This window comes from Thrips palmi, unplaced genomic scaffold (genome assembly GCF_012932325.1).
Source record: "Thrips palmi isolate BJ-2018 unplaced genomic scaffold, TpBJ-2018v1 HiC_scaffold_18, whole genome shotgun sequence".
NCBI classification, from domain to species: Eukaryota; Metazoa; Arthropoda; class Insecta; order Thysanoptera; family Thripidae; genus Thrips; species Thrips palmi.
Genome location: NW_023144627.1, coordinates 2540173 through 2568172, shown reverse-complemented (window position 1 = coordinate 2568172; position 28000 = coordinate 2540173). Strand labels below are relative to the sequence as shown.

General features: G+C 45.1%; 1 protein-coding gene across 22 annotated transcripts; it reads left to right on the top strand.

Moving 5' to 3' along the window:
* Positions 1–206: 206 nt before the first annotated feature.
* Positions 207–27926, top strand: LOC117645123 (tripartite motif-containing protein 2-like). Of its 22 annotated transcripts, none has more exons than XM_034385059.1 (6): positions 207–339; positions 21680–21903; positions 22321–22406; positions 23311–23599; positions 24313–24449; positions 26987–27926. In XM_034385059.1, exons 1-6 carry the CDS (start codon positions 222–224, stop codon positions 27282–27284), a joined length of 1152 nt encoding a protein of 383 aa, XP_034240950.1. In that variant the 5' UTR covers positions 207–221; the 3' UTR covers positions 27285–27926. The 22 variants fall into 22 exon arrangements, with proteins under 22 accessions (XP_034240950.1, XP_034240953.1, XP_034240951.1 ...); XM_034385062.1 differs by lacking the exon at positions 207–339 and adding an exon at positions 5359–5403; XM_034385060.1 differs by lacking the exon at positions 207–339 and adding an exon at positions 10556–10586.
* Positions 27927–28000: the final 74 nt, after the last annotated feature.

Genomic DNA, 28000 nt, shown 5'->3' with positions numbered 1-28000 from the left:
AAATTTTGCATCAAAATGTGGTACTCTTAGGTTGATAGGGCAAAAACTCAAATAAATGTATTTTTCGATTAAATGTTTAACTTGGAAATGTCGTTTCCAAAATACGTCATCCTGAAAAAAAAAATTTTTTTCACCAAAAGGTCTCCTAAGGTGTCTACTTTAATGTCCTAAAGTGCTTCAAAAAGTATTTGAGTTTTGCAGTATTTGCAGGGGAAACCGTGATGAAATGTGCCCAAAAAGTGCACTTTTTTCACTCTTCGCCCAGCCTACGATGGTCCTGTTGCAGTCCCACTTCTTCACCACCCTCAAAACTGTTACTCCTATGCCCAGCATCGATTGGTATGTATCAAAGTAATTGTTTGAGTAAGTCTGAGCGCTCAGGGAAGGGGTCAGATCAAATTCCAGCTTAGAACTTTGCGTAACAAGACATCAAATCGACTACTGAGTAACTCCACCCCAAGGTGGACCGAGATCTGGGATTGGGTCACGGATTCGGTTCAAACTTTGTGGGTTCAATAGGTTCCACTAGTACCTATCAACCCATAGAGGAAAGTTGGCTAGCTCAATTAGAACCTGAGATATTTACATTTTTCTAAATTTGACTAATTTAGCGGAAAAATGTAGCTTCCTGATTTTTTTAGGGTAAAAGTTAGTTTTTAAGTTCTGGCTTGTGATTCTTCTTTCTAGTCATAAAAAAAGAAAATAAAAGGTTGTGGTAGTCCAAGTTTTGTACGTTGCTTGGTTTGGCCTACTTGAGCAATTTTGTCGAATTCATTGAAACTTTCATACCCAAAATACACCACCTTGGATTTGACCCTGGTACGTCTCATTCCACTTCTTTTACTCTAGTAAACATCTGCTTCTAGAAAGAAGAATCACAAGCCAGAACTAAATTTATTTTTTTTCAGGATGACGTATTTTGGAAACGATATTTTCAAGTTAAACATTTAATCGAAAAAGACATTTATTTGAGTTTTTGCCCTATCAACCTAAGAGTACCACATTTTGATGCAAAATTTCATTCCCTTTCCAATGAGCACAGAATCAGACCTGTAAGTCCAATAGGAGCTGAGATAATGGCACTTTAGTGAAACACTGTTTCTGTAACTTGGAAAATGGCCAAAAATGGTGAAGTGCTATATCTCCGGAACTATTGGCTATTGGCCAAAACCATTTTAAGGGGTCATTCTAGACACTAATTGGTGGCGATTCACCAATTTTGGTTGAAATCGGACGACGTCAGGTTTATGAGTGTTCAAGTTGGCGTGGAATTACCCACCTGTTCCGTCGCGACCAGCCTGGCTTAGAGAAGCTCCAGACAAAAAAAAACCACTTGGTCGGCGACATCCTAGGAGCGGGCGCTTGTGGTGTTTTATCGGTTCCTTGTATGTATACGAACTGCCGAAAAGACACTTGGACGAAATCCGACACCCCCTGTGGCTTTGGTACGGGTCTAAACACCCCAAAAACAGCTGTTTTCGAGGGTTTGGGACTAGATGGGTTCTCTCAAACCGAGATCCAAAAAAGTACCCAAATGGGTCTCAGATACTCAAAAAAATGCGCTCTTTCGAATGCCGTGTCGAACGAGGCTCTACGTCAGGTTTGCATGCTACGGGCTCTCAAAGTTGCTCAATTTCACTATTTTTACTGAAGATTTGAGCATATCAGGGCCGTTTCACTGGTGTAAATTCATTCAGGAAGTCACTCAGGAAAATTCACTCAGAAAATTGTCTGAGTGACAAATCCTGAGTCATTTTCGCGCACCTCTGAGTGACTTTTCCTGAGTGACCCTTCTGAATGATGTATCCTAAGTGGCCTATTTCTGAGTGGCTTTCTCTGAGTGAACCATCTCTGAGTGGCAATTTTTTGACTGCCTTAAAAAGTCAAGAATATTACTGATACGAACATAGGAAGAACTTCCTCCCGATGTTGAAATCAAGTCCGATCCGAATCCGAGGTCCGTTTGGCGATAGCTCGCCATCGGCTCTTGGAATGCTAGTAAATGCGGTCCGATCTCCACGAAATAAAAACTGCCCTTGTCAATTGCCGAGAACATGCCGCCTACCAAAATTGAACCGAAAATTCCGTCAACTTTCGGTTTTATGGGCATCAAGATTATCTGAATGGCACGTTTCCTGAGTGCCCCAGCCTGAGTGTGCAGGAATTTCCTGAGTGACACTCAGATTTCTGAATGGCATTCAGAGTTCAGAGAACCACTCAGAAATTTTCTGAGTGGCATTCAGACTTCAGAAAACCAGTCAGAATTTTCTGAATGCCATTCAGAACTCAGAAAACCACTCAGAATTTTCTGAATGCCATTCAGAATTCAGAAAATCACTCAGGAAATCCTGAATGATTTTACACCAGTGTTGAAGTAGACCGTCGGCGATTTCGCTCCTCTTTGTCTTAAATGGTGCCTACCCATCGGTGAACACCTCCACAAAATTTCAGCCATGTCAGCCAATTTTTAGAGGAACTGTGATCAATTTAAGTTTTGGGTCATTTTACCACTGGGCTTAGGTGGTTTTGGGTCCAGAAAAAATAGCTATCTACTTTTGATCAGCACCTCTTAAAACGCCTTTTTAACATGGTGCCTCAAAACTTTTTTTCGAGGACAAACTTGTCTTTTTCTAGCTGTAATTGGAACATAACTTGGAGAGTTTAATTACACTAAACTAAGTTAAATTACAAAACACTCATTATCTCAGTAAGTAGACGTTTGCGCCCACTAGTTCACTAACGAAAAATGATCCGCTAGGGGTGCCTAAGCTTCCTACAAATTATTGACACATCGAAAAAACTCACCCTGTACTTCTTCTGTTGCTATTCTAATAGCCAATAAATACACTGCATCATCATCAGCGTCATCCCCTTCAACAACTTGAGTAGCCATGACGGCCACGTTCATGGCAACAATTAACGCAGCTTCATCCATTTCTCCAAAATTTTACAATTTTACAGTAAGGCAGCACAGAGCAAGTAACCACTACATTTAACGAAACCGGATGTTTTTGTTTTCCGCTGCGGGTGAGCCCCAGGTCTCAGCACAACATATCAAAGTATGCACTCGCTGGATTTCGTGTTTTTGCAATCTTCGTTTCGTGTGCTTGCACCCTTTGACTTAGTTTGATTTTTTGAAAAGACGCTCTCTAGTTCTAAAACCATAAATGCCCATTACTTTGAGTTTATAAAAACAGTTTTCATCTTTTTTGGTTGGTACAACCTGATTGCCCCCTCCATTGCCATTCCCACGAGAGGGGGCCGAAAGTCGGCGCAAAGTCGGTCCCAGGTCGGTCCCAAGTCGGCGAGACCCAACAACAGAGCATAAAGATTATCAACTCTACATGAGTAAATTTCCGCACTGGCCTGGAGGCTGCAGCTAATAACCTTAAATACAAAAGTTCACTTAAAGGGAGGTGTCTAATTTCAGACAATGCAACCTGTCGTTGAAGTTCCACAAGCCAGCATCAGGCCCTCCCGACGCACCACGAATCGTGCGAAATCTCACGGCTTGGGTACTCACCAATCACTACGATGACCAACATCTCGCCTGTCGCCTGCGGCGTCACCTTCCCTACTGTCTGTCGGGGGCGGCAACACTAAGCGTAGCCGGCCGGCGGCCGGGCATACGGGAGGGGAGGGGGAGGACCGCCGGCTTTCCGCGAATCGGCAAGACAGGACGGCTGCATGTCGCGCCGGCCGCGGGAGTCCTGCACTCCAAATCCAGGGTGGCTAGAAACTATACGCCTTAGGCGTATGCAACAGAAAAGCGAGCGCCTTAAGGTGAGGTGTGGGTGAAAATGGAAACTTCTATACCACTTGGCTGTGGTGGTTGAAACTTTAGGGTGTTTAAGTACTAGGCAGGAAACTATTACACACCAAATTTCATCCAAATCTACCCACCCATTTAGCCACAGTAGGCTTTTTTCATTGAAATTAAGCGTTTAGTAGAAAAATCAGCCACGCAAAGTTTTTTGACGGAATGGTCTGAAACTTGTTTTGGAGTTACTTAGACCCCTATACTTCAATGTAACAGAGAGATATTTGAATTTAATTTTTTTGTTTTGTCACAATTTTTGGCCCGTCCCGTTTATTTTTTGTAAAAAAATGACGGAGGGACGGGCATATAGTATGATGCATGCTGTGCGTCCGTTCGTTCGTTCGTTCGTCCGTTCGTTCGTCCGAGGACTTCCCGTGGTCCGATCTTGACCAAATTTGGTATGCAGCCTCCTTGGGTGACCCTAAGAACGGCCCGGTGGCAGCAAATCCGATCCGAGCCCCGGGGGCGCTGCTGCAGGTGCATCATGGTCTACATGGGATCCAGGAGGATCTCGGCAACGGATGCAGCTAGGAGGGCATGTAGGGGTATTTTTGGAATCGGGGCGACGAGAGAAACCCAATGGCGCCAGTTTCGAGCAAATCGGAGAAGTTCGGACCCGGGTTCAAATCCCAGCGGGGTATTTTTGGAACATTCTTTTTATTCGAGTTTTTGCATTGTTTCTGATGTTTTGGAGGGTGCTGATGACGAAAACGACATTTATTTTAACCCCAGACTCAGATTTAATTCCCGTCAGGGTCAAACATAGGAGAAATTCGTACGTTTCTTAATGTACGGGACGGGCCAAAGTTGCCGATGTATATCGCTACTTTTCCTGTTATTTAATTGGAAAAAATAAATTTTTTTCTCCATGCAAACAAACTATTAAGTGCAGGTGCAGGCACAATCAAAATCAATGCAGTTTCATTCAAGCAGCTATTCAAGCTGTGCAAGTGAGGTTCACAAGCCGTCAGGTTTTTAAAGCAACAACCATGGAACAAGGGTTACAGGAGCGAAAAGTAAGGTAAGATTAATACATGTATTAGTACATTAAAAACTTTGTACAAAAGTGGTTATCAATGTAAAGATTTATCAAAAGGGCCCGCTGAGCGAAGCTGAGGTAAAGAGTATGAGAAAAAAAAAGTACAAACACTGTACGAAACTAGTACAATTGGAGGCCCGTTATTAACGTAGCTGAAGACAGAAAATAAACGTGATAACACATTGGTGAAGTTCACTGTTCATTGTTGATTGGGGCATGCTGCGATGGAATGCCGCCTGTTGCATCGGTAGCACAACATCCGTGGCTTCCCAGTGCGTTCCTTTCGCACTACATATTTCTTCACCACTGGGACGGGTACCATCACATAATCAACCTGTTGCTGTCCTGGTGGCAGGAGCTGCGCTGGTTGCAGGTAGGGGTTGTGCCCCGCGGGCTGGAGATGATGCGCTGGGGTTGGGGTTGTTGTCCTGCGGGCATAGGTTGTTGCACCGAGGCTTGTTGATTGAGTTGTCGCTGGCGCTTGGCGTGCTGTCTCTTCTTCTCCAGACACCAATGGCAGAGGCCACTTTCCAGCGGCATCTGGGTTGGGCACCCACAGTGCTCGCAATGATCGGGCGGGATGACCTTGGGCTGATCCTGCGGGTGGGGTGGCATAAATGTTCTTCGCATTTGATCTCATGACAATCATAAAAGCAGCCAGGTTGTCTACATCAGCTCCATGCTCACATGCATCATCTGCCACATTTTTAACACATCCCCCGATAACATCTGGGGCACATTTGCTATGCCCTGCTTCAATTTTGTTATGAGAGACTGTAGGAATTTGAGGGTACTATTTGGTTACATAGGTTGTTAAAAGATGATAGAAGTACTTATTTCTGTATAGGGTACTTTCGTAGATCCCTGAACCGGAAGCACACAGACGCCATGTTGGCGGAAGTAGATCCAAACTTGACATGGGAAAGAGACGTTCGTCAAAGGTATCGGCCACACTTGAACATAAACAGTCGTTTGATACTTGTTTGCAGTGCATATGTGTTTCGCGAGCAATATTTGTACAGCTCGGCTATAGTTTTGGATCCGAAGAGAGGTTAGTTTCCGGCCAATTTGGCGTCTGCTGGTCTGCTTGCTTCCGGTTCAGGATTCTACGAAAGTACCCTATTGAGTTGTGGGGCATCACCAATCAGCTTCCAGGCAGTAATGGGAAACTTGGCTAAAAATTTATCTTGGAACAAAAGTGATGCGCTTACACCACACCCGCACCAACCTACCTTCACCGCGCATGACGCATAGTGGTCTGCATCCAGAAAATAAAGCCACTGCACGAATAGAGGAACATGGAACAAGATCTGCAGAAAGAACAGAAATTGAATGAAAATAACAAGGGCAGTGTACGCCAGACCGTGTCTTGTAACAGGCTTCACGATGCTGCGCCAGTTTCGACTACCTACCGTGGCCTGCGGCGCTAGCCTGCTTTCGGCAGGCTGCTTTCCTAGTCAAACCGTAGGAATAAGCGTGATCCCAGCAAAAATTAGAATTTGGTGATCTGCCCTTTTTGAGTGTGTTTTGGCTAATATGACCGAATGGATTGAGGTACAAAGCAGAATTTTGGTGTGTGGCGAGCCAAGGACATACCTAATGACCCTGCAAAATCTCAGCCAGACCGGCCAAGCCGTTCAGGAGGAGTAGTGCACACAGACACACACGCACGCACACACACAGACAGAAAAAGTTTTTTAGCCCCACCGGAGTAACGGGCTTCGCTACCGCTCAGCCAATTATGCCGGTGTTTTAAAGGGGCAGTAGCGTCATTTGCACGTATTTTGAGGATTTTCGTACATCCTGAAGTATGAATGCCAGAGACAAACGGCAGGCACCATTTTAAAGAGGAAAGTTATTAATACATTTTAAAAGAAAAAATCTTGTCTTAGCATTGAATTAGGATGTTATGTGTTCTATGCAAAAATGGTCTATATAATTACATGGTGTTACTGCGCGCATGATTGCAGCCAAAGTTTCAAAGCAATCCAAATTTATACACTGTCAGAAAATTCCGAAAAAAAATGGAAAAATCATAGAGTTTTTCCGAAACTTCTGCATGGAGCTCTCCATAAATGCAAATTCTGGGCTTTCTCCGAAAAATTTCGGAATTTTAAACAAAAATGCATGCTTCACTATCACAAAAACACGAAAAAAAGGTTTGCAACCAGTTAAAAATTGAGGGAAAGGTGAATCCCTACTTCTGGAGCTCAGTTTTCATAATATTAAGGGAAAGCTACAGGATGTAAGTCAAATGAGTTTGAATGAGATTGTCCCTTCTTTGACCATTTCAGACCAAAAAATGCTTCAGCGAAGTCCGCTATAATATATCTGAGAAAAGACTTGCATTTTACCTGCTATCTGGACCCAAGGAATGCTCCGAAGAACAGATGTTCTTCGGAGTAAGCACTTCTTCGGCATAAGTAAGCACTGCGAAAATCTCTCCGAAAAAAAAATGGGAAATGAATGGAGTCTCCATGAACGTGATAATAGGGTTTTTCTCCATAAAATTTCGGAGCTAATTTCTAACAGTGTAAGAGGAGGCAGAGGGGCTACTTACTCATTGTGATCGAACTGGCGGCACGCTCGTCGGATGTGGACCGCCTTGTGCTGAAAGGAGTTGAGAGGGGTAGCACAGAACTCACACCTCATCTTGCCTGGTGCAGGGGCTCGCCCTCAGCACCACACTGAAAAAACAAATGCGGAGAATTCCGCATTTGAAATGCGGTTTAGGTAAGTGACCGCATGAGGTGATGCGGTCACCTGAATAGCCAGGATTTTGATGCAATTTCACCGCAGGAGTCATGCGGTGTAAAATTTAACCGCATTTCCTGATGCGGTTTCCATTTTGACCGCATGAACAGATGCGGAGTCCTACATTTCATAACAGCCAAACAGCTAGCGGCTGCTACCAACTTTCCGTCTCTTACTGGACAACCAGAAAAGGATGGCATGTACTGTGCCTTCTCATTTACTTCTGATGCTTATCATTGACTAACTAACACATACCTTTGATGTAAATGTTTGTAACGCTGCGATGAGTAAATATCCTGTGTTTGAAACAGCAAGCCACGGAATAATAATTTTGGCTGTATAAAATGTTGATTGACACTGGATATTGTTCCAAATGCAGTATCAAACTATTGTTATTCATCACTTTAAATTATTTTTAGCCTCAAACTTCTTGGTGATACTAGTTTCCATGAGCCAGGCTATGCTGCTGCATGCTGGTAAGGTTAAACCAGCCGGCTGCTTGACTGAAGAATTGTCTCTGCTGCTGTATTTGAACAAGTCAACGCACACGACGCACTACAGCATTTCTTTGATTGAGGTTATTTCAGGGTCTGAATCATTCCAAACCATTGCAAGAACGTTTTCTAAAGGAATAATCTTTCAAATCTCTGACACTATCACACAAATCAACAACAAAATAAATAAGCTAAACAAAAACAAAGGAGTGCCAACATAAGAAAATAACATCTTATGAGTCAGAAAGTTAACTATAAAGTTGTTCTTTTGTGTGAGTCGTTCATCAAATTTTAAGCTTTAAGAAACAAACCGTTCCCTTAAAAATCCCTAAAATACATCCAAAGTTGGTTTTACTTTAACGCTAGCACGTTCCCAAGATCTTAGGTTGGCACTACCATCTTCTTGTTGTTAGGCTTGTTTTGTTGTTCTCTATGAGAGTGTGTGTCTTGAACTTTCTTTGTGTGAAAAAACGATTTTTCAATAGTTGTGGATGTTTCACTGTGGCAAAAAGCTACGGAAAATTCTGTAAACAGCTTGTGGTAATTCTCCGTAGCCCCCTTATCAATATTCTCCGTAGGCCCTTACAGTATTTTCCGTAGGACCGCACAGTATTCTTCGTAGGACCTTACAGTGATCTCCGTAGGACTATACAGTCTTCCATGTCCTACGGAGAAGACTGAGCGGACTTACAGAGAATACTGTACGGCCCTACGGAGAATACTGTAAGAGCCTACGGAGAATATTGATAAGAGGGCTACGGAGAATCCTGGCAAAAAATTTAACAGAATTTTCCGTACCTTTTTGCCACAGTGTTTAAAGCATAAAACTATGAATATTACTAAAATACAGTTGTACTGTAGTGCTTCGCATGTGTTGACATGCTTCTATATTGCGGTATTGAAAATATTTGTGCCAAAGCAACCCGGTCACTTAACCTCAACCTTGCCCTGGGCTGGACAACATTGGAAACCTCAGTGCTGTTCTCACCGAAGACTGCCGAGGACTTGAAAGATAAAAAGAATTTTGAATTGTGTTTTCAAATTGTGTGACAATTCATCTCTAAAAAAATGCAGTTTCAATCATTGGTTTTTATTTTTAAAAAAACTACTTAATGAGGCTGATATCGCTGTTAACTTTACGCTCATCTCAGCGTTACAAACATCTACATGACAGGTATGTACTGGTTTCCCAAATAATATTGTTTAAGAAGTAAATGAGATGGCCAAGTAAACGTAACCACTTTGAGGATGGACTGGGAAGGGAAGTTGCCACTGCTGTAAATATCGTGGGATCTTCAAATCCACCTCAACTAATGCGGTCAAAACTGAGACCGCATCAGTTTGGCACACACCGCAGGAGTAAATGAAGTCAATCTTCTCCGCATCAGTTAGTGCGGTCAAATTGATAGAAAATTACACCGCATCAGATTGTGCGGAATCCTCCGCATTTGTTTTCTCAGTGCAGTGACGTCAACTACGCATGTTGCGATAAGTTCGCTGCAACAGAAAGGTCGGCATGAGCAAGGAACAGTCGCCTGACTGGGTCCAAAAAACAAGACGACACGACAAGATCACGATGAGATGCACCCAGTTCCACCACCTGGATCCCTGGGAAGTGATAAAACGCCATTTCTTGGCGCCTTACATTCGCATTGTGAGCGGAGCAACCTGCAAGAAGAAAGGGAAACGTTAAGGCTGACGCTCCCTCCAGGTGGCCCATGTCCTCGGAGATGTCCGGGCACTGACTTGGAGGAGCCCCACCAGTTTGCTGCCCGCTGTGCCGACGGCACACATCACCGCACAGTGGCGAGTCCAGGCGTCCTAGAAGTCCTCGCAGTCTAACGACCCCCTTAACTTTTTACCAACCGGTAAAATGCATCTGAAAAAGCATGAAATTGCCCATAAAATGACCCTTATTGGGTTTCAATATTGGGTAAGAAAAACTGTTAAAACGCTCATCTTCAACTTAAGATAGGAACGAACCACATTTTTTCTTGCCCAATATTGAAACCCAAGGGTCACTTTATGTGCCATTTCATCCTTTTTCAGATGCATTTTACCGATTGGTAAAAAGTTAAAAACTTTGGCTGCAATCGTGCGCGTAGTGACACCATTTAATTTTGCAGACCATTTTCGCATAGAACACAAAACATCCTAATTCAATGCTAAAACAAAATATTTTTGTTAAAAAAATGTTGTAAAAACTTTCCTCTTTAAAATGGTGCCTGCCGTTTGTCTCCGGCATTCATACTTATCTTGATATTAACGTCTAAACAGGAGGTTCGAAAATCGTCAAAATACGTGCATATGACGCTACTGCCCCCTTCATGTGAAATTGGAACGTACAAAACTTTTCGTACCTGGAGAGCACTATGCATATGACAACTGTTCTTTATGTTCACAAGAGCAGACCCGGCCTTGAAGAGATTCTTGAAGTCATCGTCGAGTAGTTCAATATCGGAGATGGGTTTCAAAATAGGTGGGAGGTCATTACTTTGAGATTCAGACTAAAACCGCACTAGCTCAGACTCAGGCATGTGATCTGCCGCTGGACCTTAGGACGCTTCGGTTTCTGTTCAGGCCTTGTCTCCTGGAACAGAAAATGTTTTTGTCCCTCAAGCCCTCAGCCTGGCGCGCTGCATGGCGGCGGTCACGGCCAGGACCCCGGCGCTGGATCCCGAACTGGAACTTCTCCTAGACGAAGGAGCCCCGCCAGGACCGACCATGCTCCCCGTGCACAGTCACTTCGCATTTGCAGGCCGAATGCATTAAGGACATGCTCTGCTGATCGAAGGCTTCTCTGTACAAAAACAAAGAGGATCCTGCATTAAACGTTTCACAAACGATAACAAAGCATTTGATGTCAAGTTTCTTTTCTTAAGGCACTACAGGCTGAGACGTGGAAACATGCCCATGCGGCAGCGGAGTCGTTTCGTCGCTCTGTCTCTCTCGCACCCCTACGAGGGGTTCCATTAGTGCGAGCGAGAGACAGCGAATCAGCCTGCGGCAGGGGCGCGCAGCAACGCGTCCGAGTTGAAAGAGCACGCCCGCGGCGTTGCGTGAGTTAGTGGAAGCCGAAGAGTCATTTCGTCCCGGTCGCACTCGTGGGATGTCTCGCATGGCCGAGAGAGAGAAGGAGTTCTAACTTAATTAGTGCCATTGCTGCTCCACCTGCAGGTGCTGCAAGTTGTGTTCTTGCTGTTGCTGCAATTGCTGCACTAGGTCCTCTTGCCACTGCAGTTGCTCCTCTTGCTACTGCAGTTGCTCCTGCTACAGCTGGTGCTGCTGCTGGAGCACTTCTATTTGCAGCGGCAGGGGAACATTGGCAGCCGTCAGCTGAGCGGGGAGCGGGGCTACCACGAGGGCCCGTGGTAGCTCTGTGGTGCTCGGTGCGTTCCAGAGGGGGGAGGAGATCTAACTAACTGCCATTGCTGCTCCAGCTGCAGGTGCTGCAAGTTGAGCTCCTCCTGCTGCAGGTGCTGGTGCTGCTGGTGAAGGTGTTGCTGTTGCTCCTGCAGCTGGTGCACTTCTATTTGCAGCTGCAAACTTTTTTGTTTACTAGCTTATGGTACGAGTCTTGTACGTTTCGGTTATGTTCTTCCTAGTGTAATGGTCCACAAGTCGCTGCGGTTCCTCCTCGGCAGTGTCATAAGGTACTCGTAATTGGAGATGCGTCGAGAGAGATTTGCCGGTGCCATCGGGTGCCTGACGTGGGTTTTGTCTCCACTGGAGTACAGAGGACGATTTCAGCTTTCCATAGATGTTAACTACTTCAAGTGAAATCTTGCAATGTCATCTCAAAACATACGGTCAGGGCATGGATTTTCTAGCTCCACAGCAAGAAAAGCTACATCAAAAGTATAAATACGGCAAATTTTTTACAAGGTAGGTGTACGCCAGACCGTGGCTTGTAACAGGCTTCGCGATGCTGCGCCAGTTTCGACTATCCACGGCTGGCGTATGAACCTTCCTAGCCTGCGGTGCCACCGTAGAAATGCACGTGATTCCCTCAAACATTGGCATGTGGTCATCAAAATCTACACTAATGGGACTTAGGGTCGGAGGTCCGAATGGATTCTATTTTCGTCATCAGCAGCCTCAAAACCATCGGAAACGACGAAACTTAACAAAAAGTTGAATGTGCTTAAAAAGTTGTCCTTTTTCTGCCGTTTTTAAAGAGTAAATTGGTGGTTTTAACTGCAGGGATTGAGATAGAAAGCTGCATTTTGTTGTGTGGTGAGCTAAGGATACACCTATTGACGCTGCTAAATCTCAGCCGAATCGGCCGAGCAGTTGAGGAGTAGTAGTGCGGACAGACTCACACACAGACAGAAAAGGCTTTCCAGCCTCACCCGAGTACTGTCGGAACCGGGTCCATCGAATCGGTCTTGTCGCCCCGATTCCAAAAACAACTCTTCATGCCGTGCTAGCACCAATTGTGGCCGAAATCCACTGCTCATGTAAACCATGCCTTTTTCTGCCGTTATTAAAGTGTGTTTGGTGGTTTTAACCGCAGGGATTGAGATGGAAATTTGGTGTGTGGCGTACACTGCAGGAAATAACCACAACAAAAGTACACAAATTTCTGGCAAATTTTTTATCAGGTTTTTGTTGTACTTTCAAAGTACAACAATTGTTGTACCAAGTACAATGGAACCGGCATGACGAGTGCTGGGCAGTCCCGGCCTCGTTGTGGTTTGTACAATTCTCGTTGTACTTTCTACAATCCCTGTTGTACTTTTATTGTACAGTTTTCGTTGTACACTTGTTGTGCTATTCACACTTTTTCTTGCAGTGTACCACTACCAAAGTCGTCCGCCCTCCAAGCCTGGACGGGCCCGACGGCTGGTGACCGCGCCTCAGGGATTTCCGGCTTGTCGAGGAAGTAAGGGAGAGTGGGGTAATTCCGGACACGGGGTAATTCCGGACACTTCGATTTTCACTGGGTTTGAGTGAAGATAACTCAAAAGCCCGCCTAACAGAGGAAGATAATCAGTTTAAAAGGAGAATCCCAAATCGCCAAAGTAGGAGGTCAAACCGTTTGCCTGTGGTCGCTTCACGAAATTTGAGTACCATCAAAAATAGGCAAAAGCTGCATCTTTCCCTCGTATTTCCATGTACTTATCGTACCTTACCGTCAAGTTCAGTCCCATGACTAAAATTTTATCATATTGTATGATCATTGGACTTTACTTTGGCGTTTCGGGAGTGCTCGTATGGCTCGCCGTTTTCTTACAGTTGAACATCAAAGGTTTTCACTACCTGTGGGGTAAATCCGGACAATAAGGGTTATTTTCTTCAATTTCCCGCATAATGTTAAGGTAGTGGGTTCAAAATTGTGGACATGCATCCCCACCGTTAAGAAGGATAAAGAAAGAACGAAAAATAGCATTGCAGCTGTATTTAAGAGCTTTACTCAAGACAGTGTTGTCAATTTAGGGGTTTTGATAGAAATTATTCCTTATAATATGCTTTGAGTAATAATCAAACACTTCAGTTCGCAGCAAATGTCCTTGAACGCCTTCTAAAAGCATGCCTCACATCAAAACAAGCGAAAGTAAGCTCGAGTAGTGTCAAATTTTAAGGTCGTCCGGCATTGCCCCATAGGTCGTCCGGAATTACCCCAGCCTGGGGCAATTCCGGACACGTGCAGGGCTTTTGTTAGGCGCCTATATCTCCCTAACCGTTGCTGAGATTTGGCTTTCATGTATACCATTTTGAAGGTAAAGGTCCATACTTTACTCTCCTGTCATAACATTTAACCCAAGAAGCATATTCAAGCTCAAAGACCAAAAAGAAAAAAAGCGTCCGGAATTACCCCACTCTCCCTTACGGCGGTGGGTCCACGGTACGAAGAAATAGTTCGTAAATAACGAAGTATTTTCTTTGTAAGCTTATGTATGCTCAAAATACTGTGTTATACAAGCTGCTTTGCTTTAAAAGGCACAAAATAGTTTGTAAGGTTTTGAGAGTGTACTTACGGCCTGGGAACAGCTCCTGAAGCAGGCGGCTGCACCGCGGTTAGGGCGCGTCGAGAAACCAGGGTATTGGGCCGGGCGGAGGGGGCGGCGCCAATCCCCGGTCCTCTTTTTTAGGTATTTCGACGTGGGGTAATTCCGGACGACTTATGGGGTAGTTCCGGACGACCTTAAAATTTGACACTACTCGGGACCTGACATCTACTACAAATTCAATAGTAAAGGCACGGCCAAAAATTTTATTGTGGTTTACTAGCTATTTTTCTCTGGGTTTGGTGCCCTTGAAGTCATGAGAATGTTCCTTCTTCATAATGTCAGCTGCAGACGAGAGTAACATTTGACACAAGAAGAAAGTTGAGACGACTAGGTGCAGACAGCGGTCCGTATTTTCCTGTCTAGAAGACAAGCTGTCTCAATTGCTAATACCCTTAAATGGAGCTGGTAAAGGTTGAAGCAGTAGCTGTAAGGTAACATGGCGACCGAAATTTTTCAAAATAAAGAGAGCATATTAGACATAATGAGTGCACTTTTAATGAAATTTCACCTCCAGATAAAACTAAAAATTACATGCATTTTTTTATGCCTATTAAGAAATTCACTGTTAAAAAAATCAGTTGTAATTTTCATAACATTGGTTGGCATTTTTTTTTTTTCACAAACAATTGTTATGAAAATTAAAATCACAAATGATTGTAAATTGTTTTATCACGTTATGAAAATTCATATTCGCGTTTGCGAGGTCATTTTAGGGCAGTTAAGCAAAAGGACGACCAAGTGTTCATGTATATGAACACCTATGCGGCCTTATGCCATTTAGTGAACCGATTCTGCTTTTGATCAGTGGGTTTCGAACCCGGGATCTTTGACTTGTGGTGCGCGCTCTTCACCGCTGTGCTACCACGTCCCACGGGAGGCGGAGGGTCAGCTGCCTGATGACTCTACCAGCGCCCCTTGGCCACGCCTCTTGAGCTAGTTATGAAATTTACAATCGGATTCGGAAAATTACTATTGTGTGCTCAAAATCAACACTTAAGATTCGCAATTTTCAGAACATGGTTTGAAAATTACCAACAATTGTCAATTTTACGAAATTGTTTCGAATTTTCGCATCAAGTTCTGAAAATTGTAATGTTTGTAAATTTCATATCCGTGTTCGGAAAATTGTCATCAAAATTGCTTTGAAAATTCATAATTTTTTTAACAGTATTTTACAGTCTTTAAAAATATTGACTTTCAAATAAAAATTTGCAATTGGGGCACTCAGCCTTGGTGCCCTCCTCCTTCCCCTTGTTGGCCCGGCGCACGATTGTTTTCCCCCCTGCCAGCCGGGATTGTCGCAGCAGCTCCCTCGGCGTCGCGGTGTGAAGTGGGTGGTCCGGATTCTTCTTCACACACGCCCGGAGGTGGCGCTGCAAGTGTGTTTGGGGCGCGCCGCGCACCGGGCAGGGCCAGCGGCCCGCACCGTCTGGAAATAACAGGAAAAGTAGCTGTTCGTTCACACCGGCAACTTTGACCCGTCCCGTACGTTCAGAGATGTGCGAATTTCGCTTTTGTTTAACCCTAACGGGAATCGTAACGTAAGTCTGGGGTCAACATTCTTGTTATTTTCGTCATCAACGCCCTCAAAAACATGGGAAAAAACGCAAAATCTGCAATTTAAAACTGCATCCTTCACTGATAGAAAAAAGTACAGAAATTACACGGAACATGTCTGGTCAATTTTTTACCTGGACCGTCCGTACCTTGCCAACCACGGAGGTTCTGTACATGATTTCTGTACCCGTTTACATGAGATCCTTATGGGGATCACAGAGAACCAGTACAGAAGGTCCGTACCTTTTCGGTACCCGTCTGTACCCCATTTTTCCGTACATCTTCCGTGCCAAACCACGGAATTTTTTGCAGTGTTGCAGTGTCCAGCCAGGAAACTTTCATACAAAAACACGCTTTGGGTTAGGCTCTGTGCACGTGTCAGCCGGTCTGGACCCATCGCCCTGGCAACGGCAGTCCAGCGCAGAAAGCACCCTGGCCAACCCTGGCGTGGCGGCCGGCTCCCTACTCGCTGGAGCTTCCCCTTCACCTAGAGCCACAGCACAGCGGGATACATACCGCTCGCTTCCGCTTCCTGGAGAGGCGCATGCTCCTGCTCGGGGACATCGTCTCCTGGCTCGGGTTCAGCAAAGCCTGAAAATGATGGAATTTTTTACTCGTTCTTTACACACCACTCACTAACATACAAAACTCTATGTGAAGAGAACGAGTATTGTGTTCAAAAATGAGTTTTGGGGGGACATCTTTCATCTCAGATCTCACAGCATGTGGGAAAATGAGAGTGGTATCAAATGAAAGATGGAGTGTCAGTCGCTTGATCGTAAATGAAGTTTGTGTCCTCGGCGGGTCCTAAGAATTGGCGGCCTTCCAACGTGTACAAAATGAGCAATTGTGCGAGCGAAGCGAGCTAGAAGCCAGGGCTATTCATCGCTTTAAGCCTGTTCAAATGACTGATTTGGCAGTTTTGTGGCGCTCTGATTTTAGTCCTTGCCATCTAGGGCCGCAGACAGGGTCTTTGGGGGCCCCGGCCGGGCTAGGGCCCACCCGGGAATCCCCGGGCGCCCGGGCGGGCCAGTCCGCCCCTGGAACCGCGTGACGCTTTTGGGTTGATCCCCATTAATTCTGGCTAACGTCTGTCCCATTGGGAATGGAACTTGGGTCGGAAGTCGCAATGAATTCCATTTTCCTTCTCGGCACCCTTCAAAACAAAATGAAATGATGTAGAACATCACATCACAAAATATGTAGGGAAAAAGTTAATTTTTTGCTGTTTTGAAGTGTTTTTTTGCCTGTAATGACCACATGAATTGAGACGGAAATCTAAATTTTGGCGCGTGGCGAGCCAAGAACATACACAACGACCCTTTAAAATCTCAGCCAGATCGGCCGAGCTGTTTAGGAGGAGTAGTCTGTCAGAAGTCAGTAACGCGGACCGACAGCCCCTGTGAACCTGATGGATAGGATCTACTCAGGACACGTGCCGACCTGGCACTACTGCCAAGGATGAATTCGTTAACTTGTAACGCAAGGCATTCATCAAATAGCTCACTGTTCTGCGGCGCTACAGGCTTGCTTACGGCAAGCTGTCACAGAGATTGAGGTTGAAGCAGTGAGTAGAACATTCCGTGAAAAAGAGTTCAAATTCGAAAAGAGTGAAACATTAAAAAAAAAACTATTTTTCTTGCAACAGCACATTTTGCAGCCTCACAGTAAACGAAAATTCGAACTCGCACTACAGCACCATCAAAACCGAGGCAAACGGCCACCAGAGGTCTCTGTGGTGACATAGCCTCTCAAGGGGGGCTTCTAAGGTGGCCGGCGCACAAGCGTTACTCATAGTAAATAGTCGCAGGCGACCGCTAAGCGATGGGTCTGTGCCACTAGGGCTTGAGAGGAGAATCACACACAGTAACGCCAGACAGTGTTCTGCTCGGCGGAAACGACAAACGTTCTCACCCTGCCACACTCTCGGCTTGGCCATCTGTGCAAGCCTCTCGGCCCGCTCGGCGGCCTCCTCCCGCGGGGTGGTGGTAGGGGTTGAAACGTGCGCCCGCGTCACGGCGTGCGCCGAGGGGTGAATCACTAGTGTACTCATGTGTACAAAATTTGCCCGTACTCAGTGTACTCACAAGTTTGTATAAGGCGAAATTCTGTAGTTATTTGACCGATTTAACGTCGAGTGCCGTTAAAAACGCTAAATAAACCCTAAAATCGTTTAAAATTAAGCAATTTGTGAGCAAAGCCAGGTGTACTCACCCGTACTCATGTGTACACCAGAACGCTGCTCGGCGTGCGCGCGAAGCCGGCACGGCGTGGTGAGAAGAGAGACTTCCCTGACGCCGCCGCCTCAACCACCGCCTTGGTGGGCATTTCCTATTAGGAAAAAAAAATTATGTTAGGATTTCTAGATGGGAGTGACGAGTCTTGAACATTTTCGTAATTTCATAATTTTTGGCCCACCCCGTGTATTTATTTACAAGGTAGGTGTACGCCAGACCGTGTCTTGTCGTAACAGGCTTCGCGATGCTGCGCCAGTTACTACAATCCACGCCGGCGCTCACACCTACCTCGGCCTGCGGCGCCAGCCTGCCTTCGGCAAATTGTTCTCCTAAACAAACCGTTGGGCGTGATCCCTACCAAAATAGTAGATTTTGGTAATTAAAATCTATACCATCGTGACATAACTTTGGATGGGGGGTAGGATTGTTCTATTTTCGTCATCAGCTCTCTGCAAAAATATAGAAGACGAAATGAAACTAGACAAAAGTTGAAGGTACCTAAAAAGTTGTCTTTTTTTCTGCCGTTTGTAAAGTGCTTCATTTCATGATATGCAAAAGGAAAAGAAAGTCAATGATTTGTCAATGACAGGACATGATTATCTTAAAATTACAGAAACCCTTGGGATACGTACGTTCAGTCGGACAGACGAGAGCAAAGTGACTTGAACTGGAGGAGTGCAGTGTAGACAAGGTAGGTTTACGCCAGACCGCGTCTTGTCGTAACAGGCTTCGCGATGTCTCGCTGCCTGTTCCTCCAATCCGCGCCTGGCGTACCTACCTTGGCCTGCGGCGCTAGCCTGCCTGCGGCAGGCAATGGCTCGTCCGTTGTCGGTTATTTTTTAACTTGTTGAATGCTGGGCCCCTACATTCTAAATAGAGTTGTTTTATCTACAGATAACACGATCTTGACCGTTGTCACTTTTTTACTTGTCGAGGCAGCCCCCCAGAGCCCCCTTTCTCCAAGGCAGAAGTGGTCTATCTGCAGAAATCTCTATTTTTCGCCGTTTTTTAGGTGTTTTTCGCCTATAAAAACTGAACCAGTTGAGCTAGGATGGTGAAATTTCGCGTGTGCCGAGCCAAGGACATACCCAAGAAGTGTGCTAAATCTCACCGAGATCGGCCGAGCGGTTCAGGAGGAGTAGTGCGGACAGACAGACAGGCAGACAGACAAAACTTCTCAACCCCACTGGAGTAACAGGCTTCGCTATCGCTCAGCCAATAACATGACGTTTTTAATTTAATTAAAACTTTGTTAAAAATCCATAAACTTAAAACATCTTACGATAACTTTAAAAGTCATTTGTTCCTATTTTTAAGCTTTAATTGGCTTGTATTTAAAATAACATACATTATCGAGAGATTTTCACGTTTCAGGGTTGCTTGCCCTGCTCCTCAAGTTTTGAAACCCCTCAAGCGCCTGTTGGAGGCCGAAGCAAGCACGTGGTGATTAGGGAAGACGAATAAACGTCACTGACACTGGAGGTATAAGGGAGTATGGGGCGATTTGTAACAGATTTTGGAATTCTCTATACAAAATTAAGAACATTTTGCATATCGGTTCCAAACTTGTGCCAGTTGAGCAGTCTGGCCCCTCATCTAGACTGTGCAGCTCCATTGGATCAATCTGGAGTCCGTAATCTTTGAAATCTAAGACGCTTTCCGAACCCTTGCATGCTGTTACGAATCGCCCCAGCATGGGGTGATTTGTAACAGCCATGGGGCTTTTCATAACATCCTACACATTAAATGAAACATCGTCGGGAATGTTACCTCCTCCAGCAGTTGTTCTTCGGATGTCCTGCAGACGCTTTAAAATCTACATTACAAGCTGCCGTTTACCGCTTAAGCATTAACCCTAACCTCACTTTTTTCAATTTTGGAGGAAAGAATAGAATAACTCGCTTTAAAATGCATTTTGAGCTGTGTAAATGTATTGGAATTAGGCAGCAGATGATTCGAGAAATAATTCAAGCATTTAATTGTGAAAACTACTTAAATTCTTGTTTTTATACGGGTCTTACGAATCACCCCAAATGCCTGTTACGCAAGAAATACGTCCCTAACTATCACTGGACAAAGTAAAAGCAACTTATGCCACGTGGTTACATTGTAAAGGGGTCACGCTTCAAGGCCCCAACGGTACTTCGATGGTGATTCATACCTGGGGAGCCTCAGACAGAAACTTCCTAGAACTCAAAATAAAAGATTTGCTTGTTTTCGGTGTACCCTTCATTTCAGACGCCCTCCAAAACTATAACTGAGAACCGATCACATCCGCTTCGATTGTTGAAGGACCCTGTACTTGAAGCGAAAGAGAGGCCATACTCAGATTTTCCTCTGCTCCCTCCACTTAAATTAATACACGCATTTGTTACGAATCGCCCCAAACTCCCTTACAGGAGAACAAGAATCTTTATTCAGGTTGTTTGATGTATATATGAGACAGAGGGAAGCACAAAAGGAACAAGAGTAGGTGTCGATATCTTGAACTCGATGAATGGTCGCTGGTGGTCACTTTCGACATTGTACACTGCTGACAACTGACGGCGTCTAATTCACTGCAAGAAAAAGTGTAGATAGTACAACAAAAGTACAACAGAAACTGTACAAGAAAAGTTCAACAGGGATTGTAGAAAGTACAAGGCGAATTTACAAACCACAACGAGCCCTGGACTGCACAGAACTCCTCATGACGGCTACATTGTACTTTGTACAACCATTGTTGTACTTGAAAAGTACACTAAATTCCTGATAGAAAATTCGCCAGAAATTTGTGTACTTCTGTTGTGGTTATTTCCTGCAGTGAACTCCTTTCCTCCACCCTGGGAGTTACCACGCACTGGCGCGCACGCTACCCCCACCACCGCTCTGCACGGCCTCGCAACGCTCGTTTGTTTCTCCCGTTGTGTCTCTGACTTCCGGTCGCACACAAAACCTATGTCTGTACTCAGTTCACTCCTCGAGTCGCGTGCTTGCAAGCATGCACCTCGAGGCCTGTACTTGCCTAAGCACGCACTTAGAAGTGTGTGTCTACTTGAATGAGTACACTCTAGAAACTGAAGAGAGTGCATGGCATGCTTCTCCTAGGAGTCAACCACAAAGCACGCTCTTCCCAAGAGCGTGCTTGCAAGCACACTCTTTCCAGGAGCATGCTTGCAAGCACACATTTTCCAGGAGCATGCTTGCAAGCACACATTTTCCAGGAGCATGCTTGGCAAGCACGCTCTCCCTAGGAGTATGCTCTTGCAAGCACTCTCTAGGATGAAAGCGTGCCTCTTCGTTAGTCCATATCCCCAGAGTGTGCTTGCAAAGCATGCTCTTGGGAAGAGTGTGCTTGCAAAGCATGCTCCTGGGAAGAGTGTGCTTGCCAAGCATGCACCTGGGAAGAGTGTGCTTGCAAAGCATGCTCCTGGGAAGAGTGTGCTTGCAAGCACGCTCTTGGGAAGAGCGTTCTTTGTGGTTGACTCCTAGGAGGAGCATGCCATGCACTCTCTTCAGTTTCTAGAGCACTCTTTAAAGTGCGTACTCAGTACACACATGGAAGTGCATGCCTTTTCCCTGTGCCGCGCATGCACCTCTCAAGTGTGTACTCATTCAAGTACACACTTGTAGGTGCGTGCTCAGGCAAGTACACGCCTCGGAGTGCATGCTTGTAAAGCACGCGAGTCGAGGAGCGTACCGAGTACACACACAGTTTGTGTGCTGGATTTCCTCCAGGGTCCTTTATATTTAGTGTGTGATACTATTCACAGTATTTCTTGCAGTTTATCGTGTCTTCAAATTTCTTGCTGGGATGATGCTGGACTCCCTGCAGCGGTCGCTCGAATGCGAAGTGTGCTACGAGCAGTTCAACCTCGCGGCGCGGCGGCCGAAGCTGCTGTCGTGCGGCCACACTGTCTGCTTGAGGTGCGTGGTGCTGATCTCCGACAAGGCGCGGAACGCGCGAAACGACGCCGAGACATCCTTCCTGTGCCCCATCGACCGGAAGGTGAGCGCCCTCGTCGCTTGCACAGGAAAAACCTACAAAGCATCGACTCGTAATGCAAAGAAAACGACAGCATTGCAGCACCACGAAGAAAACGAAAGCATTGTACGACGCGTTGAAGTGCTTCCCATCATGAAGCGAAGTCCTACGAAATACGGAGCACACTCTCAAAACCTTGCTTCGTATTACGAAGCGAGTCCGTAGAGTTCTTGCTGTGTACACGAATGTGCACTAAAATAGGTGCAGTTTTCCGTACCAAATTTCTATGAAAAGTTCATAACTGACGCGTCTCGTACAAAATTGTGCATGACATTTAGTGTGTAGACTTTCATGAGTGTGCCTGCTGCAAACGGCTGAAACGCGTGAAATATGTCTTGTGTTTCAAAACGATGAACAAAACTTATTGATTTGGGGTTACAGGAAACGCGACGAAAACCAGAGGAGCTGAACGACAACTACTACATCTTGTCTCTGATGCAGGAGCCTCCGAAGCGCGAAAAGAAGAGGTAAAGCGGAGCTGTGCGCCGAGTACGCCCCTTGTGCAGCTTGAAAATAGGCGTTCTTGCAACAAATCGATGCACTGATAAAAGTTTTGTCGTGACTCAGTGACACATTTGTTGCCAATTTTTTTAGCGATAAGATTTGTTGTCGGATGAATAGCTTGTTAAACCGAAGTCGCATTGGAACTAAAGGATAATTTCTCAACGGCAAACTTGTAATATCACATCAACAATGCACCCTCAAAAGCAAGTCATTGATCAACAAGTATTGCAAGTCGGCAAAGATTTTGTAATCCTTTTTTATGGTTCTACTTCAAATATTTAGTAATTTCCCTATGTCTCAAAAGAATGAAATAGATGATCATTCATAATCTGCTTTAATTGAGTAGATAATGGCTAAAGTTGTTGTTTCCACTCAAATTGTATTGTTAATGGTGATAACAAGAATTTTGATGTCCAACGACAAATTGTCGCTTACTAGATTCAATGACATTGGTTTCGTTTTGGTTCATGATGACATTCTATGTTTTGGAAGGACTAAATTTTCACTCATCTAATTGGTTCTGTACAACCATTTTTTAACAGTGGCTCTGTAAACTGAAGAGTGTACATACATGTTTAACCTGAAGGTTGAGGTTGACGCTTACTTGTCGTCCACTTGACAGAAATGCTGCATGCTGCAATCAGGTGTGTGCATGGCCATCCTTGCCCACAATCACACGGGAGCATTAGCGTGTACATGCCGTGTAGAGTTTTGTTCACAGCACGCGTGTCCCGTAGATAAAAAATTTGCGTCAACTTTCAGGTTGAATCTCTGGAAGAGTCAACCATGTACACTCTTCATTTTGCGGAGCGGTCTTGCCAGCAACAAGAATATTGCTTGGAAACAGTGGATTTTGTTTTGTTTCAGCTCACTATGGCAAAGTGTGGCAAAAACAATTCTTGCCATCTTTGCTGCCCTCTTTGCCGAAAGGGGCGTCGTTGGAGGAAACACTGCCAGGTTCTGGTGCTTGGACTGCCAGGCGGTGGCTGACCGCGTGTGCGAAGACGAACACGCCCTCCGCCGTCTGCAACAAGAGCGGGCCCAGCAGATGAAGCCCACACTGGACGTGCTGGAGCGCGCCGTCAGCACGCAGCGCCGGCTGGCGAAGGAGCTGGACACCGTAGAAGACTTCGTCATTGACTTCGTGCAGCAACAGGTATGACACACTCCTTCCAGGAAAGTGACATCACCACAGACAACCACCTATATACATAGACCGCCTGCTCCGTGTAAAATCCGTGAGGGCACAGCCAATCAGGGCGCGGCGTTGGGCGTCCAATCAGGGAGCGGCGTAAGACAGCCTCTCGGATTTTTCTCGGAGCAGGCGGTCTGTGTATATAGTTGGTTCTATGACATCACGTTGAAACGATTGTCACAAAATGTCCGCTCCTCTGAACGGTGTGTCACATTCGTCTGAATGCGAGTCAGCTAATTTATGGCTGATTTACATTCCAACGAATGTGGCACAACGTTCCAAGGAACGTGACATGTTGTCGTATTCGATTCGAAGTGACGTCGCGTTCCTGGAATGAGAGCGGAGGCTTGGTGGAACGCACCCGGGCCGTTGAGTCCCAAAGCACCACAATACCGAATGACCCGCCGTCGCGAGGAAGAACCTAATTGTTTGTGCTGCGCGACAAAGACCCTCGTGACTTTAGACAGTTGGAGTTTTTGAACCAGTTAAGTTGCCCTTCTCAAAGATTCACTTCTGTACTTCTCGATGTTTTCCACGGCTGTTAAATTTAAAGTTGGGTGGTCTTAGTGGGCCCCATTGGGAAGTGACAATGGTGCAATTAATTGGAGGAGGCGAAGCTTTCGTCGTGAATTTCAAATCGAGTCTTTACAGTGTTGTGCATTTTGTCTCGGCAGGTTTCAGAGACCACGGCGGCAGCCTTGCGAGGGCAGGAGGCGCTGCAGCGCCTGTACGACGGTCTGGACCTCGTTGGACCCGAGTGGGACCTCGTGGAGGCCGAAGTGGAGAAGGCCCGCCAGGAGAGTGAAGACAGGTAAGCCGCCACCAAGCCACGAAACCCAAAAGGCACTCAGATAACCTTAACTATTTGAGCACATGTCGGGGACAAACTGATCCAGGAAGCGGAAGAAAGGAACACTGGTAAAACTAAAGCGTAACTCTATGCTTGAGTCAAGCATAAAGTTACGCTTGAAGACGTTACGCTTGAAATCAATCATAGACTAGAAATTCCCCCATGCATTTAGATAGGAGGAATCTTGGCGGATGAGCCTGTTACGCTTGATTTCAAGCGTAACCTGATTACGCTTGAAAACAGTGGGTAATACTACGCTTTAGTTTTACCAGTGAACAGTTCGACTCATCTCAATATTGAGTTTGCAACTTTTTATCGTGCCTCAGGATGGTTTGCATCATTACACCAAATTATTTGACCCAACTCCTATCAGTTCCGGAGAAAATCCACAAGAAGTTGGATATTACTCAACTTGACCCCCTTTACGGTCTAAATTTCATTGGAAAATGGAGGTTACTCAACCACTAAGTCCACGTGACTCCGTTGCACAAACTGGCAAAAGGAGATATAACTCAACCTGTGTCTTAATGAATCTAATGTAAAAAGAATTAAGGTTACTGTAAAGTGAAAAAAATGTGAAATATCATTTCTCAATATAATTGTGGCATCATGTTTGTATTTAGGTTTCAGGTTGCTTACTATAAGATGAACTTAAGCTCAAAGTTGAGGCACTCAACTCCCATTATTTTCTGAGTTATTGAAGTTTACGTAACAAATTTAGTCGTTAACTAAAAATTCTCCTTGCGATGAACCAAAAGTTGTCGAGACTTGATTTTTGTTTTACAAGTTCTTTATTGATTTGCCTATCTCGTAGCAAAGCCGGATTTCCAAAATTCCAACATAAAACAGGAATTTTTCCCAAAAATACAATAAAACACCAAAAAATAGCAAAATTTTACCAAATCTAAGTAAAAAATTCAAAACGCATTTTCCAAACAGAAATTACAGCTCATCTATGCATATATTGTGAAATCCGGCTTTGCTAGTCTGTTTGCATGTCCATTGGGCCTTAAAATAAAAAATCACACCTCCGTAAACTTTTTGGTTCATCGCAAGGAGAATAAACGACTAAAATAACACTAAAACCCTCATAACTTTGGAACTAATGGGAGTTGGGAGCCCAGTCTGTGGCTGTAAAAGTTTTTCATAGTAAGCAACTAAATCACCAAAAAACCAAAGCACTGCCACCTATACTTTTGAAGATAGTTTTTTCACCTTACAGTAACCTTAACTTATCTTACCTCCTACTAACTAGTTGGAAAGAAAAAGGGAAATTCCATAAACATTTATAGTTAAAACAAAAATTAAAAGATAGTTGTTTATTTTTTATTTGACTTTTAATTTTCTGCTTTGCGCGCAGGATGAAATTTTAGCTTTTCTGAATAAAATGGTAAAGTGACTGCCATGGCATTGCACGTTGCGATATCTCAGCTGCATTGCAGGGCGATTCCGCGCGTAGAGGGCGTTTTCGTGTCCACACCCTCCCCAGGGCAAATTTATTCGAGTGCAGCCCATTTATGCACTTAAGAATCTTGTTTGGCACCAGACTAGCTTGTTCCCTTTGTATATGGACTTTCAAAGCCAACATGTGACGCGGGAGGGGGGCCAAAAGGGTCAATTTTGTAAGTTCCGTCATGTCCATTCGCACCTTGCACCAACTTTGCGGCTCTGTAACCATTTGTTCCATTCTAATCTTCGAATTTCACACACACCCATTAAATTTCTAACGTATAGTGACTATCTTGCTTGAATTTTAAGATCGTATATTGATAGGAAGTGTCCTTTTAGAACGCGTACAAAAATGTCCACCGTACTCCGACTTTTGCCTTAGTAGTTTCAAAGTTACCACCATAAAAACTACTAGGAGTGCTCCCTGCTGAAAACCACCGCCGTATTTAGAATCAGCATGGTCTGTTTACCCTATGAACGAATCCCGGTGGCGAAAAAGTAAGGGGGGTGAGTGTGCGAGTGGAAGTTGTGTGTGAAAACGGTGGGTTGTAACAATTGATGTAATTTCCGTATGCCCCACTCGCCCCTCTCCTATTGGGTTTAGAAAGTCATCCTACACGTGAAAGGGCGTGTCTTGACGTCGGACTAGTGTGCCAAACTTATAGCATATTTCTAAGGCGATGGGCATTTGTAGTGAGCTAGAAACATCTGTTTGTAATTTCCATCGAGCGTAATTTCCGTCATATTTTCAGTAAATTTCGTCATATTTTATAGGGGGAGAAAACGAAAGTCAACTTGTAGCTCGCCCACGCTCAGAGTGTCGTCCTGGTGTCCTATTGACGCCATCTAGGCAAAATTCCGGCCGAACAAGCAAGATTGATTACGTGACTTTCTAAGGTGGCTAAAACGGCCCCTACGTACGGAATCACCCTGCACCGTACGTGCTATACTCATAGCAGCGTTTGGAATCTCAGTGTCGTCCTACACTTGGATTTGCAGTGTAGTTTTTACGGAGATGACTGAGTAGACGCCCCCTTGTCTTCTCGCAGGCTGGCCGCAGACGAGCTCTCGCTGCAAGTGGCCGAGACGGGCAAGTGGGACGCCGCCGCCGGCCTCGGCGCGGACGGGCACGGCACGGCCGTGGTGCGGGGCCTGCTGCTGCACGTGCAGCGCGCCAACCTGCTGCGCCTCAACAAGGAGGACGTCACGCAGCACGACAATGAGGAAGCCGACACCGACACCCGGTCGCCAGGACGCTGGGGTCGAGAAGTGGTCCGCGTCGGCCTGCACGTCATTGTGGGTGTCTGGCTGTCCGTCGCAATGTTCCTGTGCGTGTTCCACTCGTGACGTTTCCGGACTCTCATTTGATTTGCAAAAACGGCCAACTCGACAGAAAAATAATGCAGCAATTGTACAGAATACATGACGTAAGTTAACTACCTATTTCAAATGGGGTTTTGTTGGTCTCAGCCGAGTGGGAACTCACTCAAAATTAGGGCGTGCGAACTATTTCGCGCCATTTAGAACAACATCGCCATAGCTATTAACTGCAATTTGTTCGGATACTTAAGTCATTTCAGAGATGCATCCCTTAGTTTCGAAAGAATTTGACCCCATTATTTCGCATGCCTATTGCCTCTCTGGTTCAACGAGGCAAAACCTTGTGTGCTGTGTCACTTTGTGAAGAACGGCATGGTTTCTGGCTTTTTAGAAGCGCTCGCTGTCCTGTCTGTGTTATGAGTACATTGTGAAGGCACTGGGTACAAAGGTAAAGTGCAGTTTTGTGTCCTTTACGCATCTTTTCTTCCATTTTATGTTTAATTCAGGCCTGGTGTGACATGACTGTCTCGCTGATTCTTATCAATCTATTTCAGCATGGTTAATAATTGTTACACAAATGATAGCCAAACCCTGTTATGTACTGTGGATACTCTCGCGGAAAAATAAAATTGACGGCTCTTGCCGAATAAAAAAAAAACATGTCTCTCAGTGCTACGAAATTATTTATAACCTATTCGTGAAGTCTTCCTTTGCTCCCCTCGCTTTACTGACCCAACGCTTTG

Coding starts and splice junctions, on each gene's coding strand:
- LOC117645123 (XM_034385059.1), top strand. CDS start 222: ATGAAATGTGCCCAAAAAGTGCACTTTTTTCACTCTTCGCCCAGCCTA. Junction 21,904..22,320: donor TGTGCCCCATCGACCGGAAG/GTGAGCGCCCTC, acceptor TTGGGGTTACAG/GAAACGCGACGAAAACCAGA. Junction 22,407..23,310: donor CCGAAGCGCGAAAAGAAGAG/GTAAAGCGGAGC, acceptor GTTTTGTTTCAG/CTCACTATGGCAAAGTGTGG.